At 34.4% G+C, this 26,556-nt stretch overlaps 1 protein-coding gene across 1 annotated transcript in view; it reads right to left on the bottom strand.

Annotated features, from left to right (window-relative positions):
• The window catches only part of LOC110466729 (glutamate receptor 2-like), a 109,931-nt gene that overhangs the window by 8,535 nt on the left and 74,840 nt on the right, over window positions 1–26,556 (bottom strand). Inside the window, exons 4-12 of the mRNA XM_021523444.1 lie at window positions 24,965–25,158; window positions 17,562–17,615; window positions 16,850–17,011; window positions 15,456–15,653; window positions 13,095–13,202; window positions 11,932–12,039; window positions 9,539–9,611; window positions 8,871–9,010; window positions 7,100–7,455 (exon numbers count right to left, since the gene is read on the bottom strand). Coding sequence (XP_021379119.1) covers window positions 7,100–7,455; window positions 8,871–9,010; window positions 9,539–9,611; window positions 11,932–12,039; window positions 13,095–13,202; window positions 15,456–15,653; window positions 16,850–17,011; window positions 17,562–17,615; window positions 24,965–25,158 — 1,393 coding nt within the window. The remainder of the gene's footprint in view (window positions 1–7,099; window positions 7,456–8,870; window positions 9,011–9,538; window positions 9,612–11,931; window positions 12,040–13,094; window positions 13,203–15,455; window positions 15,654–16,849; window positions 17,012–17,561; window positions 17,616–24,964; window positions 25,159–26,556) is intronic.

Raw genomic sequence — 26,556 nt, 5'->3', positions numbered from 1 at the left:
CAGAGGAAAAAGTATTATAATAAAAGAAAGTAATTTATGAAATATGCATTTAGAGGATAATTATCCGAAAGCAATATTATGGAAGTTTATATATCACAACCAGAAAGTATTTATATATACTAGTGAAATTTCAGTTTACGACATGTACGCTGTCACCTTCATCAGGCAAACGATCAGTAGTCCAAATGGAATGGTCAAAAATCAAATAACTGTCGATTCGGCTACGCTATAAGCGTATGTACATTTAGTTATTACAGGTATGCATGAACGAAATGACGATCAAATCGACATGTAAATTCAGCTACGTTTTAAACGTATGGTAGCAGTGTACAGTAGCGTACGGTGGCCATGGGTGATCTTTTTGTACAATGAGTAACCCATGTATTATTACACGTATCAAAAGTTTAATAAAAAAAATCAGTACTAAAATTGATATATGTATGATGGACTATGTGAGCTTCATAATTTTCCAAGAGAAAAAAAATTAATTTGGTTCGAGACTACAGTTTTGGCAATTTACGAATCTGTGTCTACACATCAACAGCTAGCATTTCATGTAGTCTTTTTTTGGTAATCAGCACATGTGTAAATATTGTGAAAAATCCATCTGAATGACCTATGCTAAAACGTGAGTATCTTTGTTACCGAGTAGGTGATATTTGGTTTAAGGTAGTTTTCAAGAAATAAAATGCTGTTTGCAGGGGTAAAATGTTGTGTTAAAACTAATGCTTTTGGCAATTTTTGGTGTTTTTTGATGTGGTAACTATGGGTTTCGCAAGTTCCAAATCAAGGGAAATCGTTTTTTGAAATAAGTGTTATTCTTCTAATGTAGTTTTAAAATATATATATGTGTAGGTGTATTGAGCAGGATGAATCCACTACCTATGTTTATCTAAGACATGCTCTTTATTTAGGAGGCACGATAGTCTAGGGGTAGGACGCCGGGCTCCTGACCGAAGGGTTGCGGGTTCGAGTCACGTCACGGAATATGTCCTGAATAGTATTGATTCTGCTGATGTTTCATACTCTCACGTTCATGTCTTAATTCTTGTCTCTTTGTGATAAATATGGTATCGATAACGTTAATTTGTCAGCGTTACTGAAAATCGTTCATATAACTATGACTAAACAATAAAAAATGCTTAATGACTAACCAATGAAATCAGTTGAACTTTCTTTTAAATCGTGGCATTTTTTTTTCTGAAAAAATATCCGGCTTCCTAGGTTTCACGCCCCCAACGTCAACGTTCACGGATAGTATTATACATGTCTCAAAGTTTGATGACATTGTATAAATATAACAAAAGTTTATATTTACACAGCGGTACTCCTTCCGGAACACGCGGTCTTTAGCTCCTAGAATATTTTCAAAAATTTCCTAGTAAATCCGCCCTAGTTTGATCGATTTTGAGTTCGGTTCGGTATTTCCTTATTGCTATTTAAAACAATTGTATAAAACGCGATTTTAACTGCTGTGTACATTGCAAAAATTTATTTCACACAATTATTGTAATTTAAGTTGCTTTGTGAGAGCTATAGGGGATACGTGTACTATATGATTATCCAATCCTTTTAAGAGGTATTTGTTTGAAAGGAAAATATTCATGCTATACGTACCCGTAGGAATATGAACAAAACATCACCCCAATCTCAGTGCTTTACGACACAGATTGTGTGCCGAGCTTAAAGAGCAATTGAAAATCGACCTTAATTGGAATGCTAGCATTTAAACTTTACTGCCCATCATTTCCTTGCCAATTGAAAGATAACGGCGGTTATCGATTTTCTGCATTGTCACATGATTTCCCGTTAGCGAGCCCTTTCAAATCGTGTCATTGCTGAAATTTCATTCCATTTGACGCGTTATATTGCAATGATGAAATCAAAATCGCAAGTAAACAATCGAATACGTGTAATATACATGGATAGTTACATCACCTCGAAGAGACTTCTTGTTGAACTGATGCGTGATATACTATGAATAGATAGTAATACAGTTTAATTTTGACATTTCTGTCTCAGGAGATGACACTTCCATTGATAACGTAATCCACCAAATCAGTCAATTCATTTTTCTCTGGTCTATACAAGATTCGGTATCTGTAATTTTGACCTGAAATTGATTTTTCTTTCACATGGCTCATGGGGCAACCATTCAACTTCGTAATATATGTATAAACCAATTATCTGCCAAGATTCTCCAAGAAACCTTACATGTACTCATTTGATTAATCAAACAAGCGAAAATGTGTTAACACGTAAATTGTAATTTCTTTGAGCCTGTAATCAGTCAAGTGCAGATAGGGAATGTACCTTAAGTGTATATAAAACATTCATTTTGTCGACTTAGGTATGTCTGGACACGTAGATTGGTGGAATTCGTATTCCGTAAAAGAAAGAACCGAAGACAACAATCTAACTAGAAACGCCTATTAGTACATAGTTTAAACAACTACGATGGATGGAACAGTCAGAACACGTATATAGCTCGTTCAATGAAACAAAACGAAGTACTGCTTAGGATATTTTTCTTGTCAATCTGTAGCTTTCTGATTCATTAGCTTGGTAACAAAGTGAACAGTAAATTGCTTTTTAGGCTAATCCTTATACTATTTCTGCTGGTCATACTAATTTTATCGTATATTTCATTTGAAAGAAAATTGAAAAAATGGAAATATTGATTATCCAGAGATTGGTCCCCATACAAATGTATATAAATAAAAGTTAAACTTTGAAATGTTTTATATTCTTTGATATAAAGGCTGTACAAATATAGACAACATATACCATGGCTTCAGGAGACCAGCATTGGACCCTTCAAAATATACGAAAAGATATTTCTACAAATATATTTGTCTTCGAGACAGTATTGTATATAAGATTGTATATGTGTGTATTATTATAGATACGATGCCCAGTAATGAAGTACATTACGTTTATCCTTTAGGCTAGCAAGAATGGATTTTCTTAGTATTTTTAAATGCGTTTATGTGCTTCCCTGCAGGTAGGGCGTAAGAATTGTACCTGCTACCCCCAATGGCAGGATCGTAAGAGGCGACTAAATTTGGGACCTTATCTCTTCTCTCCTTTCTAAATAACTTTCCTCTTCCTAATGTCTCCCTTGACAATGCCTCACTTTTGGCCATTTGTTGAGCGCTCGCCCATGTGAGGAAGGCTTTGGGTTCTGTCCCCTGGCCGAGACATACCAAAGTCTTTAAAAATGGTAGTTTCTACTCCTGTTTAACGCTCAGCAAATTAGGAGTGGGACGATTGGTTCACCCATTGTCAGTATAATGTGACCTTGTGGGGCGTCCTGCTGGGTGTCTTCGGCAGTATGTTTCAGTGAGGTAGCACTATAAAGTCGGCATCAGTTCCGCGCTATCACAAGGAGACAAACACGAACATATCTCAGCCTCCCAATTACACACACACTACACGCATGCATCTTGCACACAGGGGAGGCCGTCCTTAAATGACCTTAGCTGTTAATAGGACGTTAAACAAAATCAAACAAACAAACAAACAAATGTTGCCTTTTCTCATCTGAAACCTGTAGTGACGTCATGTGGCACCAATTAGCTCCAGAAAAGTATGAAATTTTTAAATTTATTCTTTAATACTAGAAAAATATCGATAATATTCTTCTACTGATTCCAATGTATACATGATTCTCTAGGATAGGAGTATTTGAAGAAAACGTTAAAGTAAGGCATTTATGCGAGAAGAAATAACAATGGGGAAACATTTGCCATTACACTTGCCAACGAAGAAGCATCTTAACGATGAAAGTACTGATTTAATTACTCAATTAACGCTAAGTCCTCGTTGAATCATTAATAGCCTGGTCTCCAAAGGAAAAGAACAGTGCAGATGCAACTCGATAGCCTTTTAGTATCAGTTCACAAAAGCAATAATTAGTTCTCGTGTACATTTGTACATTCGTGTGATGTACAAATGGGTACTTTTATGTATTATTGATTTAAACTTTACAAAAGCAGGTATATTTGGCAAAATGCCTGTTACAATTTTGTTAAAGATCGATTACTTAACATTTGCTTTAAGCTAATATATATTTGGAAAGTGGTTAGACTAATGCATGATAAATCCGGAAATTGGTACAATTCCCAGACTTGCGTGTTGTTCAGAAATAACAGGGCTCTGAACGATTAAATTAAAGACCATCATGTACCTTAAAAGTACGAGAGCATGACCTTTCGCACGTGAATTCACATTAAGGAAAGAAATCTCATTAATTATTGCCACTTATCCTCTTGAACCGTTGACTGTCAATGTGTGGCTTCTAAGTAAATTGCTTAATATACCAGGCTTTGGTGCAGTATCTAATCTGTTGCTACTGTTAGTTCAGATGATTGGGTCCCGAAGTGCACAGGATCATTTTTCGTAAGGATACAAGATGAGCTATTTAAAAACTTATTTTAGAGAAGAAAGCAATGCTGAAAGCAGGGCAAACATGACCAAAGAAAAGACTTCAGAAAGTACAAGGTGTCCCAGAATTGTAAACGTCTGCTATTCAACAGACGACACCCGTCGTCTAGGTCAAATCCAAATAATGTCATGTTCACAAAGTAAGAGTAGGGGAAGAAACAACGAAACCATAATGGTTTGGTTTAGTATTGTTTAACTTCCTATCAACAGCTTTGGTCATTTCAGGACAGCCCCGCTGAATGCAAGACGCATGTGTGTAGTATATGCGTGTGTGTATTGGGAGGCTGTGATATGTTCGTGTTTGTCTCGTGATAGCGCGGAACTGATGCCGACTTTATCGTGCTAGCTAACTGAAACATACTGCCGAAGACACCCAGCAGGACACCCAACCCAGTCACATTATACTGACAACGGGCGAACCAGTCGTCCCACTCCTAAATTGATAAACGTTAAGCAGGAGTAGAAACTACCATTTTACAACCTCTGGTATTTTTCGGCTAGGGGACAGAACACAAAGCCTTCCTCACAGGGGCGAACGCTCAACTAAAGGCCAAAAGTGAGGCATGTCAAGGGAGACATTAGGAAGGAGAAAGTTGTTTAGGAGAGAAAAGATTAGATCCCAAATTTAGTCGCCTCTTACGATCATGCAATGGGGGAAGCAAGTACAATTCTTACGCCCTACCTGAGGGACGACGAAACGATAAGGCTCGCTTTATAGCCCACCATCATCTGATGGTGGGCTATTCAAATCACCATGCGTCCGTGGTCCGTCCGTGGTCCGCCCTTTAACAATTTTTGTTATCGGTATTTCTCAAGAAGTAACAGAGGGATCTTTCTCAAATTTTATATGTAGGTTCCCCTTGGTCCAGTTGTGCAGGGCAACTTTTGAGACTGATCGAATAAACAACATGGCCGACAGGCAGTCATCTTGGATTTTGATAGTGAAAGCTTGTTTTTGCTATTTCTCAAGAATTACTAGAGGGATCTTTCTCAAATTTTGTATGTAGGTTTCCCTTGGTCCAAAGTTGTGCAGGGCATCTTTTGAGACTGATCGGATAAACAACATGGCCGACAGGCAGCCATCTTGGATTTTATAGTAAAAGTTTGTTATCGCTTTTTCTCAAGAAGTACCAGAGGGATCTTTCTCAAATTGTGTATGAAGGTTCCCCTTGGTCTCTCGTTGTGCATGTTATATTTTGAGACTGATCATAAAAACAAAATGGATTGAAAGAAGAACTAAACAGATCTTTCTCATATTGCAATGATCGATTCTATTTCTTTCACATTAAGTACTGTACTAGTAAATATGTGAAATGACAAACTCACTTTGAAGGTTGGCTTTCATACACATCAGGATTAAGTTTAGATCAAAAGTTACCTCAAGGTGCATTTACTGTTAACATGACTCGATCAAACAGATTAGAGGAAAGAAGAGAATAGATCGAACTGACAAAGAACTAATGAAGATGGTACAAAGGTGGGCGCCAAGATCCGTCTGGAATCTCTTGTTTATATTGCACGCAAAATGAAATAAATCAGAAACGGTACGGGTATTCCTGTACATAAAAACAACCATTACAACTAAAATTCAATTGTGACATGTCGTAAAACCAACCGTTCTCGTTGTAGGTTTATTATTGTACGAGAACTGTGAATATGTTTTGGATATGAAAAGCGAGTTTGTTATACAGTTGTACCATAATATAATGAATTGTTAGCAACATTCTTAAGTCGTTTGAGACCTAATGAATTTTATGAAAAGAGTCAGATTGTTTTTTTTCATCCCTCTTGTATTGTCTGATTGTTATAGTCGTGTTTACTTACGGAATGAAATATTTCTAGTGTAAACTGATATTTTTCCCGATAGGACGGGAGATGTCATGACAGATGCCACAGAAAAAAACGCTTCCATTTGCTTTGTCTCCGTTTTGTTTCATGGCACTTTAAGATTTCTTTCCTTTTGTTTTGGTCTCTTCAGCTCTTTATTACCTTTGTACGGATTTTCGGTCACGATTACTATCGTATATTTTGACGTAAATGTAATTTTTATATGTAATTAATTATCACTGTCCCACAGCAGGCAAACCATTAGAAAATTACACTGTAGTTTTTCGTACATACAGTAGTCACCAACCTTTGATTTTGTTTTGGGTATAACTGTACTAGAACTTTACCAGGATACGACCGTCGACTAGGAAGCTAGGTTGGAAACAGCAATAGTGCAATAATCCGAAGTGAAGGGGTTGAATAATTATCTAGCCTCGCTGATTTGTTATACACCTAACACTGTTGTTGATTATGTTTATTTCATCTTTATTATCATTGTTATAGAAGGTCTAGAAGGAACGTATTTTCAGAATGATTTATAAAAGCAATAATCATGCATTTTCAAAATAAGACAAGTGAAATGCATATTCCCGATGATAAAAAGCAGTACAACTATAACATAATATAAAATACATTCTCTTATCTGCAAGCCAAACAAAATAAATTGATGAAACCCAAGACATGTAGGAGATATATGAAAAGGAATCATTATTCCTTGGGGATATAATTGGCTACATCACATTTCGGTTTCCACCACTGCATTAGCATTTAATATTAACTATGACAGATAAAGTGTTAATAATATTGAATTGTGTGTGATGCTTACCTTGGACAGGTGTCGCTTCCCTGAAGCATAAGTGATCCCATGGAAAACCACAGAGAACTTTTTAAGGTAAATTTATTAAGGTATTCTGTCCCAGACCTCATTCGTATTCTCTTCCATTCTGTTGGGCTGAATCGACTTACTAAAAAGATTCCAAAACTAACTACAAAATATCCAATAACTATACACATCCATAGTGATATTGAAAATGGCTTCATAAATGAAAACACTCCGGGTTTCTGTTTTTCTGGTTTCTTAATCATAATACTTATTCCAGTATTCATGAAAGGTTTAGAGAAGTCCACAGCTTCTTCGCGCTCCATCGTTATGGTAAGTGGTGCTGCAGCTAAATCAGCAGCCTGTGAAACGTAACACACATTGAAAATTAATACATATTCTCCAATTCATGAAAATATGTTCTATCTTCTATTTCAAAATGTTTATCTAGATTATATTTCAACCAGAGTTTTAAATGCCCGACATCTATGTAATATGCAGATTTTTTTTCTGTCTTCTTCGTGTAGGACATTGAGTGTCAAAATATCAATACATCAATATTAATATGTTTACAGTAAAATGCCGTTTTCAAACCGTAATAAGATCTACAACATGTTTGAAATGCTTATGTGATATATATTTAGTCGTTAAAAGAGGTTATATCACTGGATACTACTCAAAATAATTCAAGATCATACAATGTCAGTTATACTCCACAAGGGCAAACAAGACAGGTACAACCGGACATTTCAAGCAACCAACATGATTGACAGGTACCCGCTAATGAGACAATCCTGTATCATTGACACCTAGAATAGATACTTCATAACCCCTCGTGAAGATAAATGAACACTTTGACACCATTCACGAATAAAAGTTAAAAAATAATGGCCATATGTAAGTTATCTTCGTTTATAAAGGTTAGGTTAGGGAGAAATATAAATCACATGCATGACTCTCTCAATTGCATCGCGAATGCTTTGCTGTCAATTAACAGCACATTGGTCTTGTCCCTCGTGTAAAAAGTAAATATATATGAACACTTTACATGCTTTTGACTCAACAGTTATCAAACGTACACAATCACTTGATTGATTTGGTAAAGTTTATGGGTTTTTTTTCGCCCTATTAACAGCTATGGTCATTTAAGGACATGCCTTGTTTAAGTGATGGAGAAAACCAGAGTACTCGGAGAAAAAACACCGACCTGAGGAACAAGAGTGCTGGTCTCTAGTTTGTTATGACATTATTGGAATTGTTTGATTTGCGATGAAACTCGTGAAAAAATGCTAATGAATTAGTTTAAGGTGTTTTAAATACAGACTTTTCAAATTGTCATTTTTCTAAATATGGTTGAACACTACATGAATACTGCTTGAACACATGAAACAGTGTACGACTGATCAGTTTTGGAATAATAACAAGAGAGAAACTTTCTTCATGTCATATAATTGACTGTTGTCGCGGTGAATATGTGGTTATATGAACATGATCTTGACCGAGGCGGATATTAAGGTATCCTGTTTTAAATTTAAAGTCTATTGCTAAGACAAATACATATGCAGATTAAAAAACCACAAGTCGTTTGCAGGCACATTTAAAAAATAGTTTTGGACTCAACGGTATGGGTATGAAAAAAAAGAAAAAAATGCAGTTTATGCTACACGAATCATCACTTATTAGCGATGTGAAAAAATATTTTCAATAGATAGAAATTAAAATGAACAAAAACTACGAAGTTTAGAATATATTTTCAACTACAGTAAACAATGCCAACCTTAGCAATCAGCTCCCCAATCATTCCATTCCAGGAACCGTTTTTGAATTTTCTTCCGTAAACCCCGTCCTTATTTGGTCGGAGTTCGTAGCTAAAGCCACATTTTTTGGCAATAGAATAGATAAAGTCTGCACAGTACCCTGCAATTTAGGAAACAATTTAATATTATTAATTCTTGAATTCGGCGAGGTACGATCATTTTAGATCGGCGGGGTTTTTCAACTATGATAATATGCTGACAATGCTAGTTACTATACATAATAAAGCAGCAACACAATGTATACTGCAACATGTATCAAACAGCAGATGAGGTTTGGAGTATTCTACCTTTAACAATGCAATTAACGTAATCTTACATTTGCAGTGTCTTTGACCCCTTTGTTAAAGAATTAAATCCTCTCCCAAAATTTTATAATGTTTTTAATCAGGTGTTGATTTCGCCCTAGGTATCATATTTACATATTGGATATGACTTAATCATTAAATTACTGCTCTAATTAATCCTGAAATGTGTATTTTAAATGAAACTCGAAAGATTATCGTAAAATTCTTGATTATTTTGGTTCTATAATTAATCGTTTCCGGCTTTTTTAATTTAATGGTTTGACAACGTCTCAAGATTCCAAACTAGAATTATTTTCATTACGCGTGTATAAAATATCCCTTACCTTCGTACTTGTTGTTTCCCAGAAGTGGTACCCCGTTTTTGGGGATTTCCTTAAGCATCAAAAATGGTTTCTCCTGGAGGTTTTAATTTCGATGTAGATGGATTAATACAATATTTAATGCATTTGTTTTACATTGGTTTGACATGACATAGATATCTCTAAATGAGTATAAAAGGTTTGAATTGTTATCTCAAAGCTAATCATCATAATGAGGTCGTGCATGTAAATATCATATGACTATCACGAGATACAGTGACTACATATGTATGATATAACTGAGTATAATAACACACATCGATTCGACGGAATAATCATGACGTCACATAAAAACAATACAGATGAATACAAACTGGCAACATTGAACAGTTGATTGACAGATAATACATTTCGTAAGTATATTCTTGGTAATATACCGAAGATCCTGAATATAGTTCTCCTTTATGTAAGATCTGTGAAACTTTTGACTCGTATGAATATTTTTCTCAAAATTTCAAATTTTGAAAAAAATATAAGACTAAAATGTATACCTACTTAACTTAACTGCCGATACAAAATCAGATAGAAAAAAACTCCACTAATGCCATTTCTAGGCCTGCATTAAAAAGTAAGAGGGATACCCTTAATACCATGAAGACATCATCAACGACCACATACTACAATAGAACTTTTCTGGAGCAAAAACATATTTATAGATTATTATTTCATAGCAAAATTTTCGTAGGAGAAAAGGTGTTTAAATTGAAATTGATAATTGTAGTTCTGTTTTACATATCGCAATTAATTAACATTATTCATTTTATGAATAATTGCGATTAAATGTATCTGTCTGTTTAGAAGAAACTGATAGTATGCTGTATATTAAAAGCGGAAAATTCTCCAATACCTTAACATTCTATGTAAAAAATAGCGGCGTTTGCGTTATAACTGTTCCTCTCCTTAATTTCTGAGGTCTTTATCGGGTGAATGATAAATGTATGGACATCTATTTCCCATCATAATTACGTAAGTCGAGCATCCAGAAACAGACACGTCATGACGTTTGATGGATGAAAGGAATTGTATGGATTCCAGGAAAGGTTTATCATTCATGCTTGATAAGAATATTAGCTTGATTAACACGTCATGTTTAGAATTGATGCAGACGTCATCACTTCGTACAATCCCGATAATGACTTAGGTCAAGGTCATCGTCTACTCATTTATCATACAACAATAAACGTGGATTCTCTTTGAATGGAATTTTTTCCATAGACTTTTCTAACTAAAACATAATGGATTAACTGTCGTATAATCATAACAAGTACTGCAGATAATTTACAATGAATTTTGCGAACTAACCTTACTGTAATTGTTCTCAAAGACAATCATTTCTGTTTCATTCACTTAAATGTCTAACTTTGTTATGGAAGACTTAGATTAGCGCCACTGCAGGCTTAATACTAAAGGATGTCACTGTAGTTGCACGTATAGTAACCTCCCTTTATGTCATTGGATGTTCATGAAACTGTTTCTCGACTTGGAAAGGGTATTTCCGTTTACCAGAAAGCTCAGTTGGTTGGACTGGCAGTATATTCATCTATAATTGGTTGCGTAAAAAAATATCATAATCTAATACCTTTGTGTTTTAAATCAAGACCACCGTCGTTGATTGTTTTTGTTTCAAGTTGAATATCTTTTAAAAAATCCTAAGAATGTTCTTTAAAGGAACGATTTATCAGAGTTATAGGCAAGTTGAAAAAATGGTTCCAAAGTATAGTTAGTTTTTGGCATTGCTATGGGGATACTTAACATGAATGTAAACGAACGTCGAAGTTACGTGGAATATTAGCTATCTACAGCATGTGCTATCTGTAATATGTCCTATTGCTGAAGTAACGTTTGTTTCAAACTTCATAATGCGCAAGTTAACAGTCACTCAATTTATGTGAAAATGTATATATATAGTTGGTAAGAAATTAGAAATCATAAAACAACTACATCACTACAAACGTCTTAAATAGATACTGAATCATTTAGAGGGTAAAATGTATATATATATATTTGGTAAGAGATTAGAAATCATAAAACAACTACATCACTACAAACGTCTTAAATAGATACTGAATCATTTAGAGGGTAAAATGTAAGCTATACTTTTAGACATTACAACACTAACTAATGACGGTACTCTAGTGAAAAATAACCTATTTAGATCCTCTAGGTTACGACACATCCTATCTAGCTGATTAATAACAAAAAATATAAAACTTTATAACTTTTATCTTTTATTTTTGTTGCTTAAAATAGCATTATCTCTGCTTTTGCTTTAAATCGTGAGAATTAGCATAAGCGTATAAACATTTTTGTTATGCAGGTGTTTAGAGGGGAGATTTTAGAACGTAGATGTTACCTACCAGTATACTTGTGACCCTTATGATTTCTTCACTGAAAGTAGTATCATTATTTGTTTCGTTCGCATGAGTTATGACCTGGAACCCCTCTTGTGGTCTCCATACCCCAATCTATATGATAAAAAAGACAAACAAACCAACATTGTAATCTTATATCTTATTTTTATATCCGACATATCTCAATAACATTAACTCTAACCCATGCAAAAACAATACTATTTTTAACAGAACCTAACTATTTAACCATGCTGTATTTAATTTCTTAAGTTTCTTATAAACAAGTCTTCCAAAAAGCGCAATTTTCGTGCAAAGTAAGCTTTGGGAAAATTATTTATCTTAAAAAAAACAAAAATGGCATGCTTGGTTGAACCAATGGATTAACTGCTTATGGTTTATTATTTCAATTCAATAAAATCAGCTCGAAAATAGATTGTACCGTTACGCCTTTATTATTCTTTGTACGAATTATACTACTCCCTCCTCTCGTTTGTTTTGTAAGTCACTAATATCCAACGATTGCTACAGTCAGCTGGAAGGTCTAGCTACATGTGGAATTTTATGTTTATCGTGGAAACATCAAACGCTGGCCAAATTACAAATGATGCCATCACATCGGTTTTTGTCAAGCAGACGAATTCCCTTTTTATGAGGGAACTTTATAACTAGATAACGGTCAAGTACATTTTTCATATATGACCTACGATAACAAACACATCAACTTGTTTATAGAGACCCGGTATGGTCATTGGCGGTCAATATCAGGTTATATACAATGTATATGTATCTTGTTTCATACGGAGTACATCGATAGTTCAAAGGTAATTGATTCCAATATGGATGATGTATTTCGTCTATGTAATAGGTTGCGATCGTATGTGGATCCTTTCGATACGTTCCTAATATGAATGAATTGTAGTGAGTGATGGCACAAGACGAAAAACTAATGTGTGTTGTGTATTTATTTATATTTGTAGACAAAATGTCGATACTTTGCTTGCTAACTATGATCAAATATTGTCTTGATTATTTCATCTGTAGACAAAAGCTCAATATTGTACATGCTATTTATTATCCAGCATTGCTTTGATAATTGAATATTTCTTTTTGAGAAAACAAACAGATTGAAATACAAGTGCTAGACATTGACAATATGATGCGATACCAACCTTATTGGGTCCATGTTTAAGGGCAACTTTGAACACATCCAGTTTGTAACCTTTACGCATTCCTGTTTTGGAGAATTCTAGGTGTCCTGTTAAGCCCCTAGGATCAATCTGGAAATATACAAAAGATCAGGTTTTTTTTGTATCATCTTACATTAATATTCGACATCAACTCTGTAATTCAAAATAATCATAATTGATCACATGACCCAATGACAACGATATGCACCGGCAATATGGCCGCTCTCTATGATCTTTTCATGTTTAATATGCACTGTTTTTTTACTTTGTAATTATGGAAGCATACCAACTCGCTCACAGAGTGCTGACGACGGCTTAACATGGTGGTCAATTAACTTTCTCACTATTCCACCTTTATGTGTTAGAAAGGCGATGTTGGGAAATCTTAAATATTGTCTTGTAACCTGATAAAGCATTTTGTCGATTCCGTGTAACAGCCGCGTTATATGACTCAATACTAAGTAATATAAAATACAATACATCTATACAAAAAAATATCTGATTTTGTAATAACAATTGAAGTTTGATATGGTCCCGTTTATTACTGATATTGCTAGTTTAAAACATATTAATACAAATATGTTGTAATAAATACATTGAAATATTTTGCACCAGGCAGTAAGTCAAACCTGCATCTGTAAATGAAACATGGAAATTGCTTAAGAATTCAAGACTGATTGATCACCTAACAATAAATAGGTCGATCCGAACGTGCTTTATTACAGTTTATCTACCGAACATTACTTGGTCTTATGGCATCCTCAGACGGGGAAGATTAGATCTGCGTCCCTGTTTCACAGAGATCAGGGATAAGGTGTATGCTTTGGACAAGGTCTGATCCATTCTATAAAACTAATTGTACCAGATCTACTACTGGAAACACGATCAATGCGAGCGTTTTAAACCAGCGCCTTATATTTTCAAATAATCTAATATTGTATGCAATTTCCCCCCTGGTACATCATTGACGCAATAGCAATTTGACATTTGAAATTTGAAGTAAAACGAACGATTTTAATCTCCTATTTTACCCCAGACAGATATATATATATTTTATATAATACCCTGGTCGTATATATCAGCTTGGGTCCTGACATTCACATTTAAATGTCACTTTATCGATTGCATTAAACATGTTTTATTCACATTTTCTCTTAAAATTTAATCTGCGTTTTATTTTTCCGCAATTTCGAGGTGTCTAAAACGAGCGGTTCTTTGTAATACTGTATACCGGGAATTGTTCGCTGCTATTTGATTTTTGCCTTTTTCGCCAGCCAAAATGATCCTGACATGGCGCCGTTTCACGTCGACGTCTCGCTTCAGGGAGTTGTCGTCGTTACCACTTCAAAAGGCACTTAATCGTTAACCAATTGTACGCATTGTTCGCCACATGGTGATATTTTGATTTTCTAAACCTGGCAATGTTGCAATTTCACCCATATAATATTGTTTTTTTAATAAACATTATGTCTGGAAACATTTTATTTATTTTAAAAGTGTATGCTTAATTTTGCTGTTCAATATGTTATGAATAGTTATGAAAAGTGAAGACTAAATAAACACTGCCCAAATATGTATTATTTTTGCAAAGGGGGGGAAATTTTACGGGGCGAAAAATTCCCAGTATGCAATTTTTCTGAACGTCGCAAAACATTTGGTCAAGTTACAATTATGTTATTTTCTCAATACAAACTAAAATAGGAGTCTTTTAACGATTGTGGTGTTAAGAAGACCCGGACCGTAAACGTAAACCACAGAAGCTATCACTGTTTATTTTACTAATATTCATATTATATATTTAACATTCAGGCGATATGATCGACTTCGAGGAATAGGCCTAGAAGATTGAATTTTGTTTTGCAAACTTTTCGGATACAGCTTGAAAGGTGCAAATTGCATACGTATTGTAACATCATGTGAAAGTAACGATCGTGCACCAAATTATAACTATATTTAAAAGATACAACATTGTTGCGCGTTTCATAGCCCTAAAGTACTTTGGATAAATTGTTGGTATTACGGTATGTTCTTAAGTATTGAGTTATTAATTTCGTTTTTTGTGGTTTTAAATGAATAATACATAAATTCTGTATTACTTTAAAAAAAACTGGTAAATGCTTAATCTGTTGGAGTCTATAAATTCATTTAGCAATGGCAAATAGCCAATAGTCATTAACAAAAAATATGTGCTTATGTTCTGGGGTCATGTATATAAAGGAATATTAAGAAGCTACAGATTTAAGTAGCATGGATGAAGTGTCCCAATAAATTGTAATAACTAACATAGTTAAAACGTTAACATCTGTCTTATAGATAAAAGTTTATGTTAAAGGAAAATGGTACCTGTTTGATGTTATGTATAATGGCGTCTCCATGCATCCATGGATTTCCGTCATTACACGGAATACCTTTGGTCCGATTATTGTTATATACGTCTCCTCGACGAAATGTTGTTCGGAATACTTCGGTATTATTCCTCAACATGGATTGAATGGTTCGTTGCACAACCGTTACGGCATCCACAGCTAAAGCAGCATCAACCTGGTGAGATATTCCGGAAAAATAGAAATATCTTTACATCATGGTTAGCATAGGCACCTGGTAAGTATATGAAAAGGTGAACGTTACAATAATACATAATGCAAACTTAGGCCGGATATTTGTTTGTTTGGGTATATCGCTCCAGCGACATTGGATGTCGTCTGAAGACAGATTTCGAGGAAGAGGCCGCAGAAAAGAAAGGGTAGTGAAGGGAGAAAAGAAATAAGTTTTAGCTAATTCGATGTCCTTAAAGCAGGAGACACAGTGGAAAATTATCGGTTCTGCAAGGGGCCACACTTTAATTGCCTCTAATGATAATCTGATGTAGAATACAAATCATAACTGGGTTTTTTTCCGAATGTCAAGGCTTTGGCCGGATGAAAGGTTTTTATATTAAGTACATGCTGTCTATATCATCCATTCGGTGTAAAGTTATTAAAGTGACTATAAGGAAACACAATGATTCGAAGGTTAGCCTCTTCAGCAAATTCGGGGGAAAAAGACCAAACTGAATCCGGCTGCATGTAAGCGTATCAGGAGACTAGCGTTAACCTGCTACGGATACCTAGTCACATTATAGAAACCAAACTTGACTGCTGCCCCTTTTGCACTACTTGAGACCTCTACCTTAATCTTTCTAAAATTCCTACTTTTTACTTATCATTATATTACTTTAACTGTTGCGAGGATATAAACACAAAGAACTGCTAAATATTCAGCTTAGAAACGTTCATTTATCGCTTAAATTCCTTAATTAGAAATACTGCCTACCGGGAAACTTTTTCAAGTTAAACTTTCGCCCTACGCCGATAAAATCAATATTCGCCCTACATTGTACGTTGATTTCGCCCTTTGCATTTGATACTTATGTTCATTGTACTGTTTGATAATGTTCGCTCTAATAGTGAATTCGCCCACACAGTGGTGGGCGAAAAGGCGAAAGTTAAACTGCAGCGAATATTACCCAGTATACAGTATTCAGATTTTGTGAAACTTGTGGATTTACTTTACGTTCGAAACCAATAAAATAAACAATATAATTTCTTATCTTTAGTTCTAGAAACGGTGCTGCCAGAAATGCAATCAATATATTTTACACGTTTCCTAACCATTGAAGAATTTTACAAAAAACGGTTTGAATATAAATATGTAAGCATGACCAATTAAGTTTATAGAGCCATATAAGGAGTACTTACAGATAGTTGCTCTCTTCCAGCTCCTAGCCATATATTCGACGGAAGTGAACGCCATCTTGATAGGAATTCCATTACATTATGAGCGGAATAATCCAGTAACTGAAATCCCGTAATATTAACTCCGCCGTGAGTAAATCGTTTCAGGTTTAGATTCAAAATATTCTGAAATTGAAACAAAACAAAGTTATACATAGCTACTGTAAAACGGCAATTACTTTCGAACCCATGGCTGTCCAGTATGGTGCGGCTACGGAAACATCTAGAACGAATTTTGTTGTTACAAATAAAGCACATTGTCGTTTACTGGTAATTACATCACGTTCAGGGACACAACGTCTAAATTTGTACTACAACGCATTCATTTTTTAAGAAGACATGATGTGATGATAAATATATTAAATGTATGATATGACGTTATAACACCTATTAATTGCAAAAACATGAAGACATACAATATCAATTCGAAAGTTCAAATAGTCATTTGAACTTTTTATTGGTATCATTATTTTTCTTTTGGTATCAGAATACCTCTTCATAATATATAAAATAAAGTGCAACGCATATGACTATGAATTACTATTCGATACTAATATTACTGCTCTTGATAAACATATACACGTTTTCTTTTTACTTATTTTTAAGGAAGCAGGAAAAAGGAAATAATTATTCCTGTTGTTTTATCATTTCATAATATTAGATAAAAAACACTTACCAATGTTCCAAGTATGTATTTGTAGCCTCTTCTGTTCATTCCAAGTTTTCGTATCTGTAAGAAAGAAAACAGTGTGTTTTTAAACTAGTTATTTGCATAACTCAAATATATACAATGACTTACGCTTGAGACATTATTTTATTATTATTTTGAAGTTCACTAACAGTAATGGGTCCTTAGTTGACGAAATGGCTATAGCATTCAGTAAGACTTGCTTTGTTTGGTTTTCTATATCAACCAACAAAATGTTAATAGGTGCTTTCTTGATTCGTATTTCTATTAATTGCTAAACGTAAAAAGGGGGTTGATTCTGCTACTACACTGCATGTATCAGTGTTAGAGGTTGGCTGTAACTTTATAGTTTTCGTTTATCCTGGCACGGTTTAAATGAGAGACAAAAACTAACTAACGAATAAATAACCTGTTGTGGTCAAATGTCGTAAATTTGTACGTATGTTTTATAGGTTACTTTTCAAATGTTCCTAGTTTTGACCTTTGATACTACTGGTGATTCTGAATGGACGAAATAGCAATATGGTGCAAACATGTTAACATTGTTTAGCTTTCTGCATTAAAAAGCTATATTTGTAATATGTGCTTATTTTCTTTGCATTTTCAGTTATTGCTTTACACTCTCTAGTAACAATGTTGTGGTGTAAACAAGCAAATAATGCATTAATGTATGAATAATTAAGTCCTAGAAATATAAATACAGTGATATAAGTGGACATTTTCGCGGTGTGGAATAGCCCCCGTTTTCTCTCGTTTAGTAAATTAGCAAGAAAATATCCACATGGTATTTTATTCATGGATTATATAAATTATTGATGTATTGATTGTATAGGTTTCAGAACCTATACAATCGCGAAAGTTTGCACACCACAATCAGTTTGTAGTTTCAAACCGCGAACATTTTCACTTCGGGAAAATTTTCACTTCTGCAGTATGCTCAAACGTCAACTTGTCATGGTCCCACAATGAATCATACGGTAGATAACAAAGCTTAATGGTTCGCAAACATATCAATATATTTTTAAAGGTCAATGAAATCTCTGAAAATATTTCTTTCAAATTCAATTTGCAATAAGTAAAACGATTTACGTGTTATAAGCCTTTAAGCGGCAATACTGAATCATGTTTTGAGAACCAAATTTGTATCAATCAAGTTTCACAATTTTCACAAATCAGCCTGCAAACCTAATCACATGTTCCGGGCAAATAACAAGAACGATAAACGGACACTCAAAACTCCAATTATACCACAACTTAAACACACAAAGGTCTAATATACACCAGCTAACGTTTTCCACAAATTTGTGAAGAAACAAATTGAACATTTACAAAAATAACCTTGGCTTTCTACAATACATCAATAGTTTGAGAATGAAATTGAGGTTGGTGCCCGCATTCGTTCGTCGGCTGTTTTCGACACATGATACATGCGTTCTTTCCTAACTCTAGACAATTCTCGTAACCCAACCTACTTAATTGATATTAAGTATACCCTTCATCAATGTTTGGCCACAGACAATTATCGTTTTTCATTATACAGTTTTTCGTTCTAGCATATTGACGGGATTGGTTTGGTCAATGTCTATTACAATGTTTCTATATGGGTTCGTCTTATTAAGTAAATTGCATGTTTTTATCTTTCTTTAAATCATATGTCCATTGCATTTGCTCATTAGGTAATTGATTTTTTTTTTATCATAATTGTCCGAAAAAGGTTAAATACATGTATTCTTCTGTTGAACAATGTTATATTTAAATGATCTAAACAGACCCCAATTTAAAATTGCATAATGTGATATGTTTGGTGTGATTTTAAATTCCTAACGTATTTTTTTTTCAAAATAGTAATTCATGTAATCAGGAAATATAAATTTTGATCAAAATTGTCCGTCCAAAAAAGGGTAAATACAAATTTTATTCTTTTGCTGAATAATATTGTATTATATTGACAATTGCATACTTTGACATGTTTGGTGTGATTTAAATTCCTAAATAATAATTTCTACTGTTTGTGAGGTCCGTTTGATCTATCATATGTCCCGTGCAGATTCGGGGAAGGAATAGGACTGCTGCATCCCTCTGCATGATCGTACGAGGCGACTTATACGGCCCCTTGCAGAATCTGGTATTTGCTTCAGCGTCTCTTCAACGGGACATGGAAGAGATCAAAATTGATCTGCAGCCCCCATTACTTGTACAACACTTATGACCGTTTTCTATTCCTGTCGTTCCTGTCTACTTTCTTTTCGATCTAATCCCTCTCTCTCTGGTGGTGTCTCCCTGGGCACCCGTCCTCATAGGACCATGGCTGTTGCGAGGACTTTGATACCCAACAAACAAAAAACCAAATTCGATCAAGAGATCAAGAGAGTGAAGTAGGTTTAGCAATTCAGCCATTAAAAAACATATTTTATTGCATGTAGATCAAAGCATTATGCGACTATACTACTGTCTGAATGTAAATACTGAGACTTAATTGTTTTATCACTCAATATATTGCAATGGTATATAAATATCATTTCGATTTAAAGATATTTATCTTCAAAGCATTTTATTTTTATTTTGTTATTTTGGATAAGGATGAAATATAAATGATTAAATACAACAACAATGCCGCTTTTGCAGTGCTAAGTTTCCATATAGCAATAGTTTTGTTCGTTTTTCCGAAATATATTAATATGCGTATTTTTTTCTCTTAAATCAATTTTTCATTTTCAGATAAAGATACCTCGTTTGAGTTGTCCTGTTCAAATAGTAGATACATGTACAATGGTTAGCAGGGCATATTCTTGTATATCGTTTTCTCATATTATGATGCTAATTTTCTCTTATATATATTGATTTTGGGCTTTAAATTTTCACAAGCCGATTATGTGACGTCTGCGTCCAGCAATGACATACCCATTCTAGAGCCATGACACTCGAAACCGGTTACTATATTCTGACACCGCACTGACCAGAGATGGCTAGAAATACAGGCAAAGATAAAACCACAAATCTGAAGGAAACCCTCAAAGGTTGCTTCTTACGATCATGTAGTGTGATTTAGCAGGCCAATTCTCCTGCAATATCCCAAACATACTGACTTCGTTTTATGAAACAATGCGGTACTTACATGTCATTGTTTGTGAAAGAAAGAAGAAAAAACGATTTAATTCATCTGGGATCAAAGTCTGTTTCAGAGTGCTGTTTGCCATTTTATACTGGAAGCAGCTTTTGCTTTTGTCATCTTTCTTTTCGTTTCGGCAAAAAAGGTAAAACTTTATATATAAATGCTTAACGTCACGCTACCACCATTGGTACAATTTTGACAGTTTTTCATTGATATTAAAAAATTCAGATCTTCTATCTTGAATGTTTCTTGATTCTTGACAAAGACTACCTATGGTGGTTCATTTGCAGAAAATATTTAAATTATAAGTAATTTGTTTTTGAAAATACAACGCTAAACTCGCAGTGAGATTTCATCCGTTTTTCGGTCGTGATTAGGACCCGAATCGGCACACCACATCACAGGCTATGAAACTTGTTTGTATTTCTACTAGTTGACGTGCCGATTGCAACAAAATATATTGCTTTTATAAATACCATACTGAACTACAATTGTGTATATAACCTTTTATATTATCCGGTTATAAGGACCAGAAATCAACATTTAAACATGCTTATTTTTAACCCCTTTAAACTCCTCCAAAATTTCATCGACGTACGTCGTTTTTACTAGTTTTCTGACATGTTTAGTTTGAAGTCATCGTATACTCTTGAAATATTTCTAAAAAACAAAACTGTTTTGTGGAAATGCTGATGAATAACCTTTTGTTATATTGTTAAGTACAATTCGAACCAATTTCTGACCGTGTACCAATTTGGGTAGTGTACCAATTGTGGAAACGTGATGTTAGTTATGATTTAAAACGCCAGGAGGATGTCGTTTAGCGAAAGAGTTAATCAATATAGCAAAAACGTATCAATTTTAAAACCACTTATGCTCCCGAATTAAAAATGTTCAAAGTAAAATTTGAATAAAACGGTTTTAAATAAATATATTGAATGGTTTCAGTGATTGACAGATTACGATAATAAGTGTTTTTAAAATATAATTTTAACATGTAACATGCAAACACATCAATGAAATACAAGTTAAAAGGAATAGCGAGGAAGTCGTGAAGTTGTAAATGAGATTTAGATGTACTTGAGAGATGTGATAAGCCAGGAACATGTACTTTAGTTTAATAGTATTACTGGTTGTGTACTTTCCGGAGACCACGTAATGCACTGACAAAACAATGTCACGTGCAACCAATTGACCCCTACAAACTGATATAAAAGACCCACGGGCGTTCACTATAGTGAATTATTTAAAGGGGCTGGTCGGGGAAAAAATGTCATATTTGCTAAAATGGCATACACATGTTTAAAATACCTTCTTATAAAATATACCGATTCAAATTTTGCTGAAAGTCACTCCCTAAGAGTAAAAATCATAATTATATTAAAGAAATTCTAAATCGTCAACTGACAGTCTAAAACTCTCAATTGACCTAGATCAGTGATGTAATTTTACCGCATGCGCGTCATCAACAAGGCCAAATGTAAACATCGCGGCGAAAGAAAAAGATGCATGCAAAAGTCATGACAGGCACGAGGTATCAATACCGTTATATATAACAACAACATATAGGTAGGAATACTACACTTGCATCATACATGACCTTTGAAAACAATTATTTACGTATAGTATTGCTGTCTTGTCCGCTAGTTGGGTCCGACATGGCACATGACGGCGTGCTATTGTTGTTATCTTCACTGCCTCACTTTCGAAACAACCACGTGACATATATAAATAGATCTGCGCTAAATTTACACGGGGCTTCCCCGAGATTTCAGTGGTCAAAACTGGGCATTGCAAGCAGAACTCGACCATCATATTGCCGTGGTATAACTTTTGGAAGGCCAGAGAACGCATTTAGACTCATTTATTTTGTAATGTTTTCCCCGACCAGCCCCTTCAAAAAAGATATGCTGTTATTTTCTAATTTGCTACATGTAGACATCCTTGTTATGTGGTGAAACATAACACAATGTTGTTATTTTCCCATTTTTCATAGATCTACAATGTAATATTCATGTTCGTATCAGACTTTGACAGCATTGTTAATGAAATAAAGGTGTGGAAGAAATGTTTTAAACCAATCCCAGTTCAGTGTTTGGGAACATATCAGTGTACCTTTTTCTTGATAAAAAATGGTCAGTCAGAGAGACGCATTCGATCAAACCATGCGAAATGATATCAAGCTTTGCTTCCAAAGCAAGTCTTTCAGAGGCGCATTCGATCAAACATTTCCAAATAATATCTACCCTGCTTCCAAATTCGGTCAGTCAGAGGCGTATTCGATCAAACTCTCTCCAAATAATATATATCCTGCTCTCAATGATAAGAACACTGAGAACTCTGCAGTATCTCTAAAGATGTCTCACAAGTATGGTAATTACCGTCACATCGTGTTTACGCTTTGCACAAACGCATTGTTACGCAATGAAACAGTTACCCTAATTTCTGCGACAAGAGTACAACGCCTTGTAGTTCTCTTTCATTGGAAGCACATCGACAATTTCCGAAACCTCACAAAGCCGGAGTTTCACAGGTACTCTTGTTTTTTTGGGTTTTTTTTCTTTATCAATTACAGATCCTGATGTTCGATACGCAATAGTCCTAACAATATCCTTTTTTCCCCAAATAAAATTATGATGGCGGAACTTCCGTTAGCTCTATTGTTAAGTTTGCTGACACCTCAGAGCTCTAAAGTGCATTGACACTAAGGTTTATCTCATTCTAATGCTTAAGTGTACTGTTAGCCAACTTCAGCCATGTCCCGGCAATTTACGCAAATGCATACATACTAGAGCGAACGAGACGACACTTTTGTGTTAATTAGTGATACAGTTACCTTCGTATATGGAGGTATTTTTTTCCACAACTGACCAAGTCATTTAATGGTTGAGATATGAAAAAAGTATCACGAGAAAGTATAAATAGATCGAAAATACGTGTGTCGTGGTTTTATTGTGAATGCTGTTATATTTAATGGTTAAAAAAGTGCTCTCATCTTTAAGCATCTTCTCATGAAACCATGTGGTACGTTTATACGCGTAAGGTTAATACTGCTTCAACACAGACAAGATATATCTTTGCCGTGTTTGACTTTAGGCAGAAAGTGGCTATAGTAATATCTAAGACATTTGGTTTGGCTTAATTGAAGTACATGTCTTTATATCGAGTGACTATAACTACAGACAGGTGGTAGTTATGGTAGATATAGACGCGTGCTCTATGACGAATATTTGATTGTAGCTTTACTCTTTAAAGACAGGTTAAAGATAGATGACCTCTTAAGACCGGTGGCAGATACAGAAAGTTGATCTGTAAAGACAGGCCGAATATATATATATAGATGATCTTTAACAAAAGGAGATAGTTACACGTATTCATGAACGGTCTCTAAAGACAGGTGGTAGGTATAGATAGGTAATATCTAAAGACAGGTGGTAGATATAGAAAGGTGATCTCTAAATACAGGTGTTAGAGATAGATAGGCGATCTCTAAAGACAGGTGGTATATATAGATAGGTGATCTCTAAATACAGATTGTTCATGTAGATAGGTGATCTCTAAATACAGGTGGTAGATATCGATAGGTGATCACTAAAGACAGGTGGTAGAGATATATAGGTCATCTCTAAAGAAAGGTGATCGTTATAGATTGGTCATCTCTAAAGAATGGTGATACATGTAGTTATAAATAAACGATCTCTAAAGACAGGTGGTAGAGATAGATAGGTGATCACTAAAGACAGGTGTTAGAAATAGATATGTGATCTGTAAAGACACGTGGTAGATATATATAGGTGATATGTACAGACAGGTGAAAGATTAATAATATATATTACCTGTACCTGAGTGAGATCGTGTTACATGTATCTCAGTCGAGCGCTAGTATTCTGTAACATAATCCTAACCGAGGCGTAAGCAGAGGTTGGAATGCTACAGAATCTTAGCTCGAGAGATAACCCGATCTCGCTCAGCTACAGGTTATATATCATTAATGTATCACCTGTCTTTAGAGATCACCTTTCTATCATTATTCTACCACCTATCTTAGACTTCTCTGACTGTTTGCATATTCTACATGAAGTTATAATTTAAATCTGTTTCTGGATATGATAACTGCATCCGTGCCATGTTGCTCCAATTATGCATATATGGTCATAAATAACTTAGATATGTTCTGTTTTTCCACAGAATCTAGTTTTGGTGTGCATTACTTAAATGGTCCTTTGCATTCATCTTTTAGAAACTTTAACATTATAATTTCGTGCATAGATATACGAACCTGCTCCAGTACTGTATCATATGCTGGTTCGGCGTTAAAATCCATTAGAATCGTGCTATTCTTGTAACCGGGGTACACTCGATCAAGCTTCCTTAAGTCTTCATGAGCGTTGGTGATATTATGAATACGATGCCATCTGACCTTGACATCAGTTCCATTTAGTATCTTTAGCAGTTCTTGCAGTTTTACCAGTCCTGTAATTGTCAAATAAAAGATGTTATTTGATAATAAAAGGTAGAAAAATCTTGGTAGAAGATATGTTGTTAAAACCAAAAGCAGCAGGAGTAACCGAAGTGTCAACAAAACCATAATTCTATCTCAAGATCGATAAAACTGAGGCAAAATGTGAAGAATGAAGGATTCACATGGAGACCTTTGAAAAAGTACAAGGATAATATGACCAGGTGTTCGGGAGAGATCGCATCGTTACTTCAACGACGACAATAGCCATGCTAATTTATTCCAAGTTATATCAACTTACAATATGATACCTTTGTCTGTTATCACCATTAAGAAGACAAAATAACGCTATTTTCTAATAACATTAAATCATCCATAATTTTGCATTTGTGTTTGTATTTGTTTTACGGCCCATCGACTATTTGAGTCATTTAGGGCCATAGAACGATGTACAAAATAGACATTCACAAAAATGAATACATAAAAACCATAAACAAAAATGTAAAAAATGTGCGAAAGATGTCAAAATATATGAAAAGCAAACGAATTGGTTGTAAAATATACCATATATTATTATAGAGAATTATTTGCATCAACGCTTTATACCTATCCAGTGTGACAGAATATTTCAATTTTAAATAAATCTTGCCTAAATCAATATTTTGCAATGTTGATCGTCAGGGCAATACAATTCCAGAATTAGAAGATTGTTTACTTATAAACAGGATCATTGTTTAAATTAATTTTCTGTCGCTTCCTTTATTTAATGCACATTTTTTTGGGTTGTCTTTTACTATTGATAATTCTATGTTTAGCTAAAACATTTTTCATACGCACGCTAGTTCTCTGCAAGTCATCGATTTTGGTTTTTACAATAGGGTACATAGCAAAATTATGTGGATTGTTTTAAAATAGGTTACATAACCCAAAAATCTCAAAAGGCTATTGAGTTTTTCCAAGTTTGAAACTAATCAAGCTGAACTTATTGTGTCTAAATGTAATTCGCCCAGATGTGGAACATGTAAAATAATTATTGAAGGTTCTACTTTTGTTTTCAAAAATGGATTTAAATTTACTGTACGTTCTAGTATGAATTGTAAGTCGAAGAATGTTATATATGCTATAGTGTGTGTTAAATGTTTGAAATTTTATATTGGCCAAACTGGGCGTGAACTACGTCAAAGAATGACTCTTCACAAGCAACAAACAATCCATGACGCCCTTAGATTTTTACAAGTGAACAAACATATTCATAACTGTGCTAACAATAACTTCAAAGTGTTCCCTATTTACCAAATGCATTCATCTGATGTGATAAAGAGGGAAGTTAAAGAGTCGGAGTTAATGAAACTGTAGAAACCCAGTCTGAATAGTTCACATTAAATTCAACGTGTCATGCTTTAAGCAATTGC

This window comes from Mizuhopecten yessoensis, unplaced genomic scaffold (assembly GCF_002113885.1).
Source record: "Mizuhopecten yessoensis strain PY_sf001 unplaced genomic scaffold, ASM211388v2 scaffold11143, whole genome shotgun sequence".
In the NCBI taxonomy this organism is placed as follows: Eukaryota; Metazoa; Mollusca; class Bivalvia; order Pectinida; family Pectinidae; genus Mizuhopecten; species Mizuhopecten yessoensis.
Note: the sequence above shows the minus strand (reverse complement) of the source record. Positions and strands in the feature narration are given on the sequence as shown.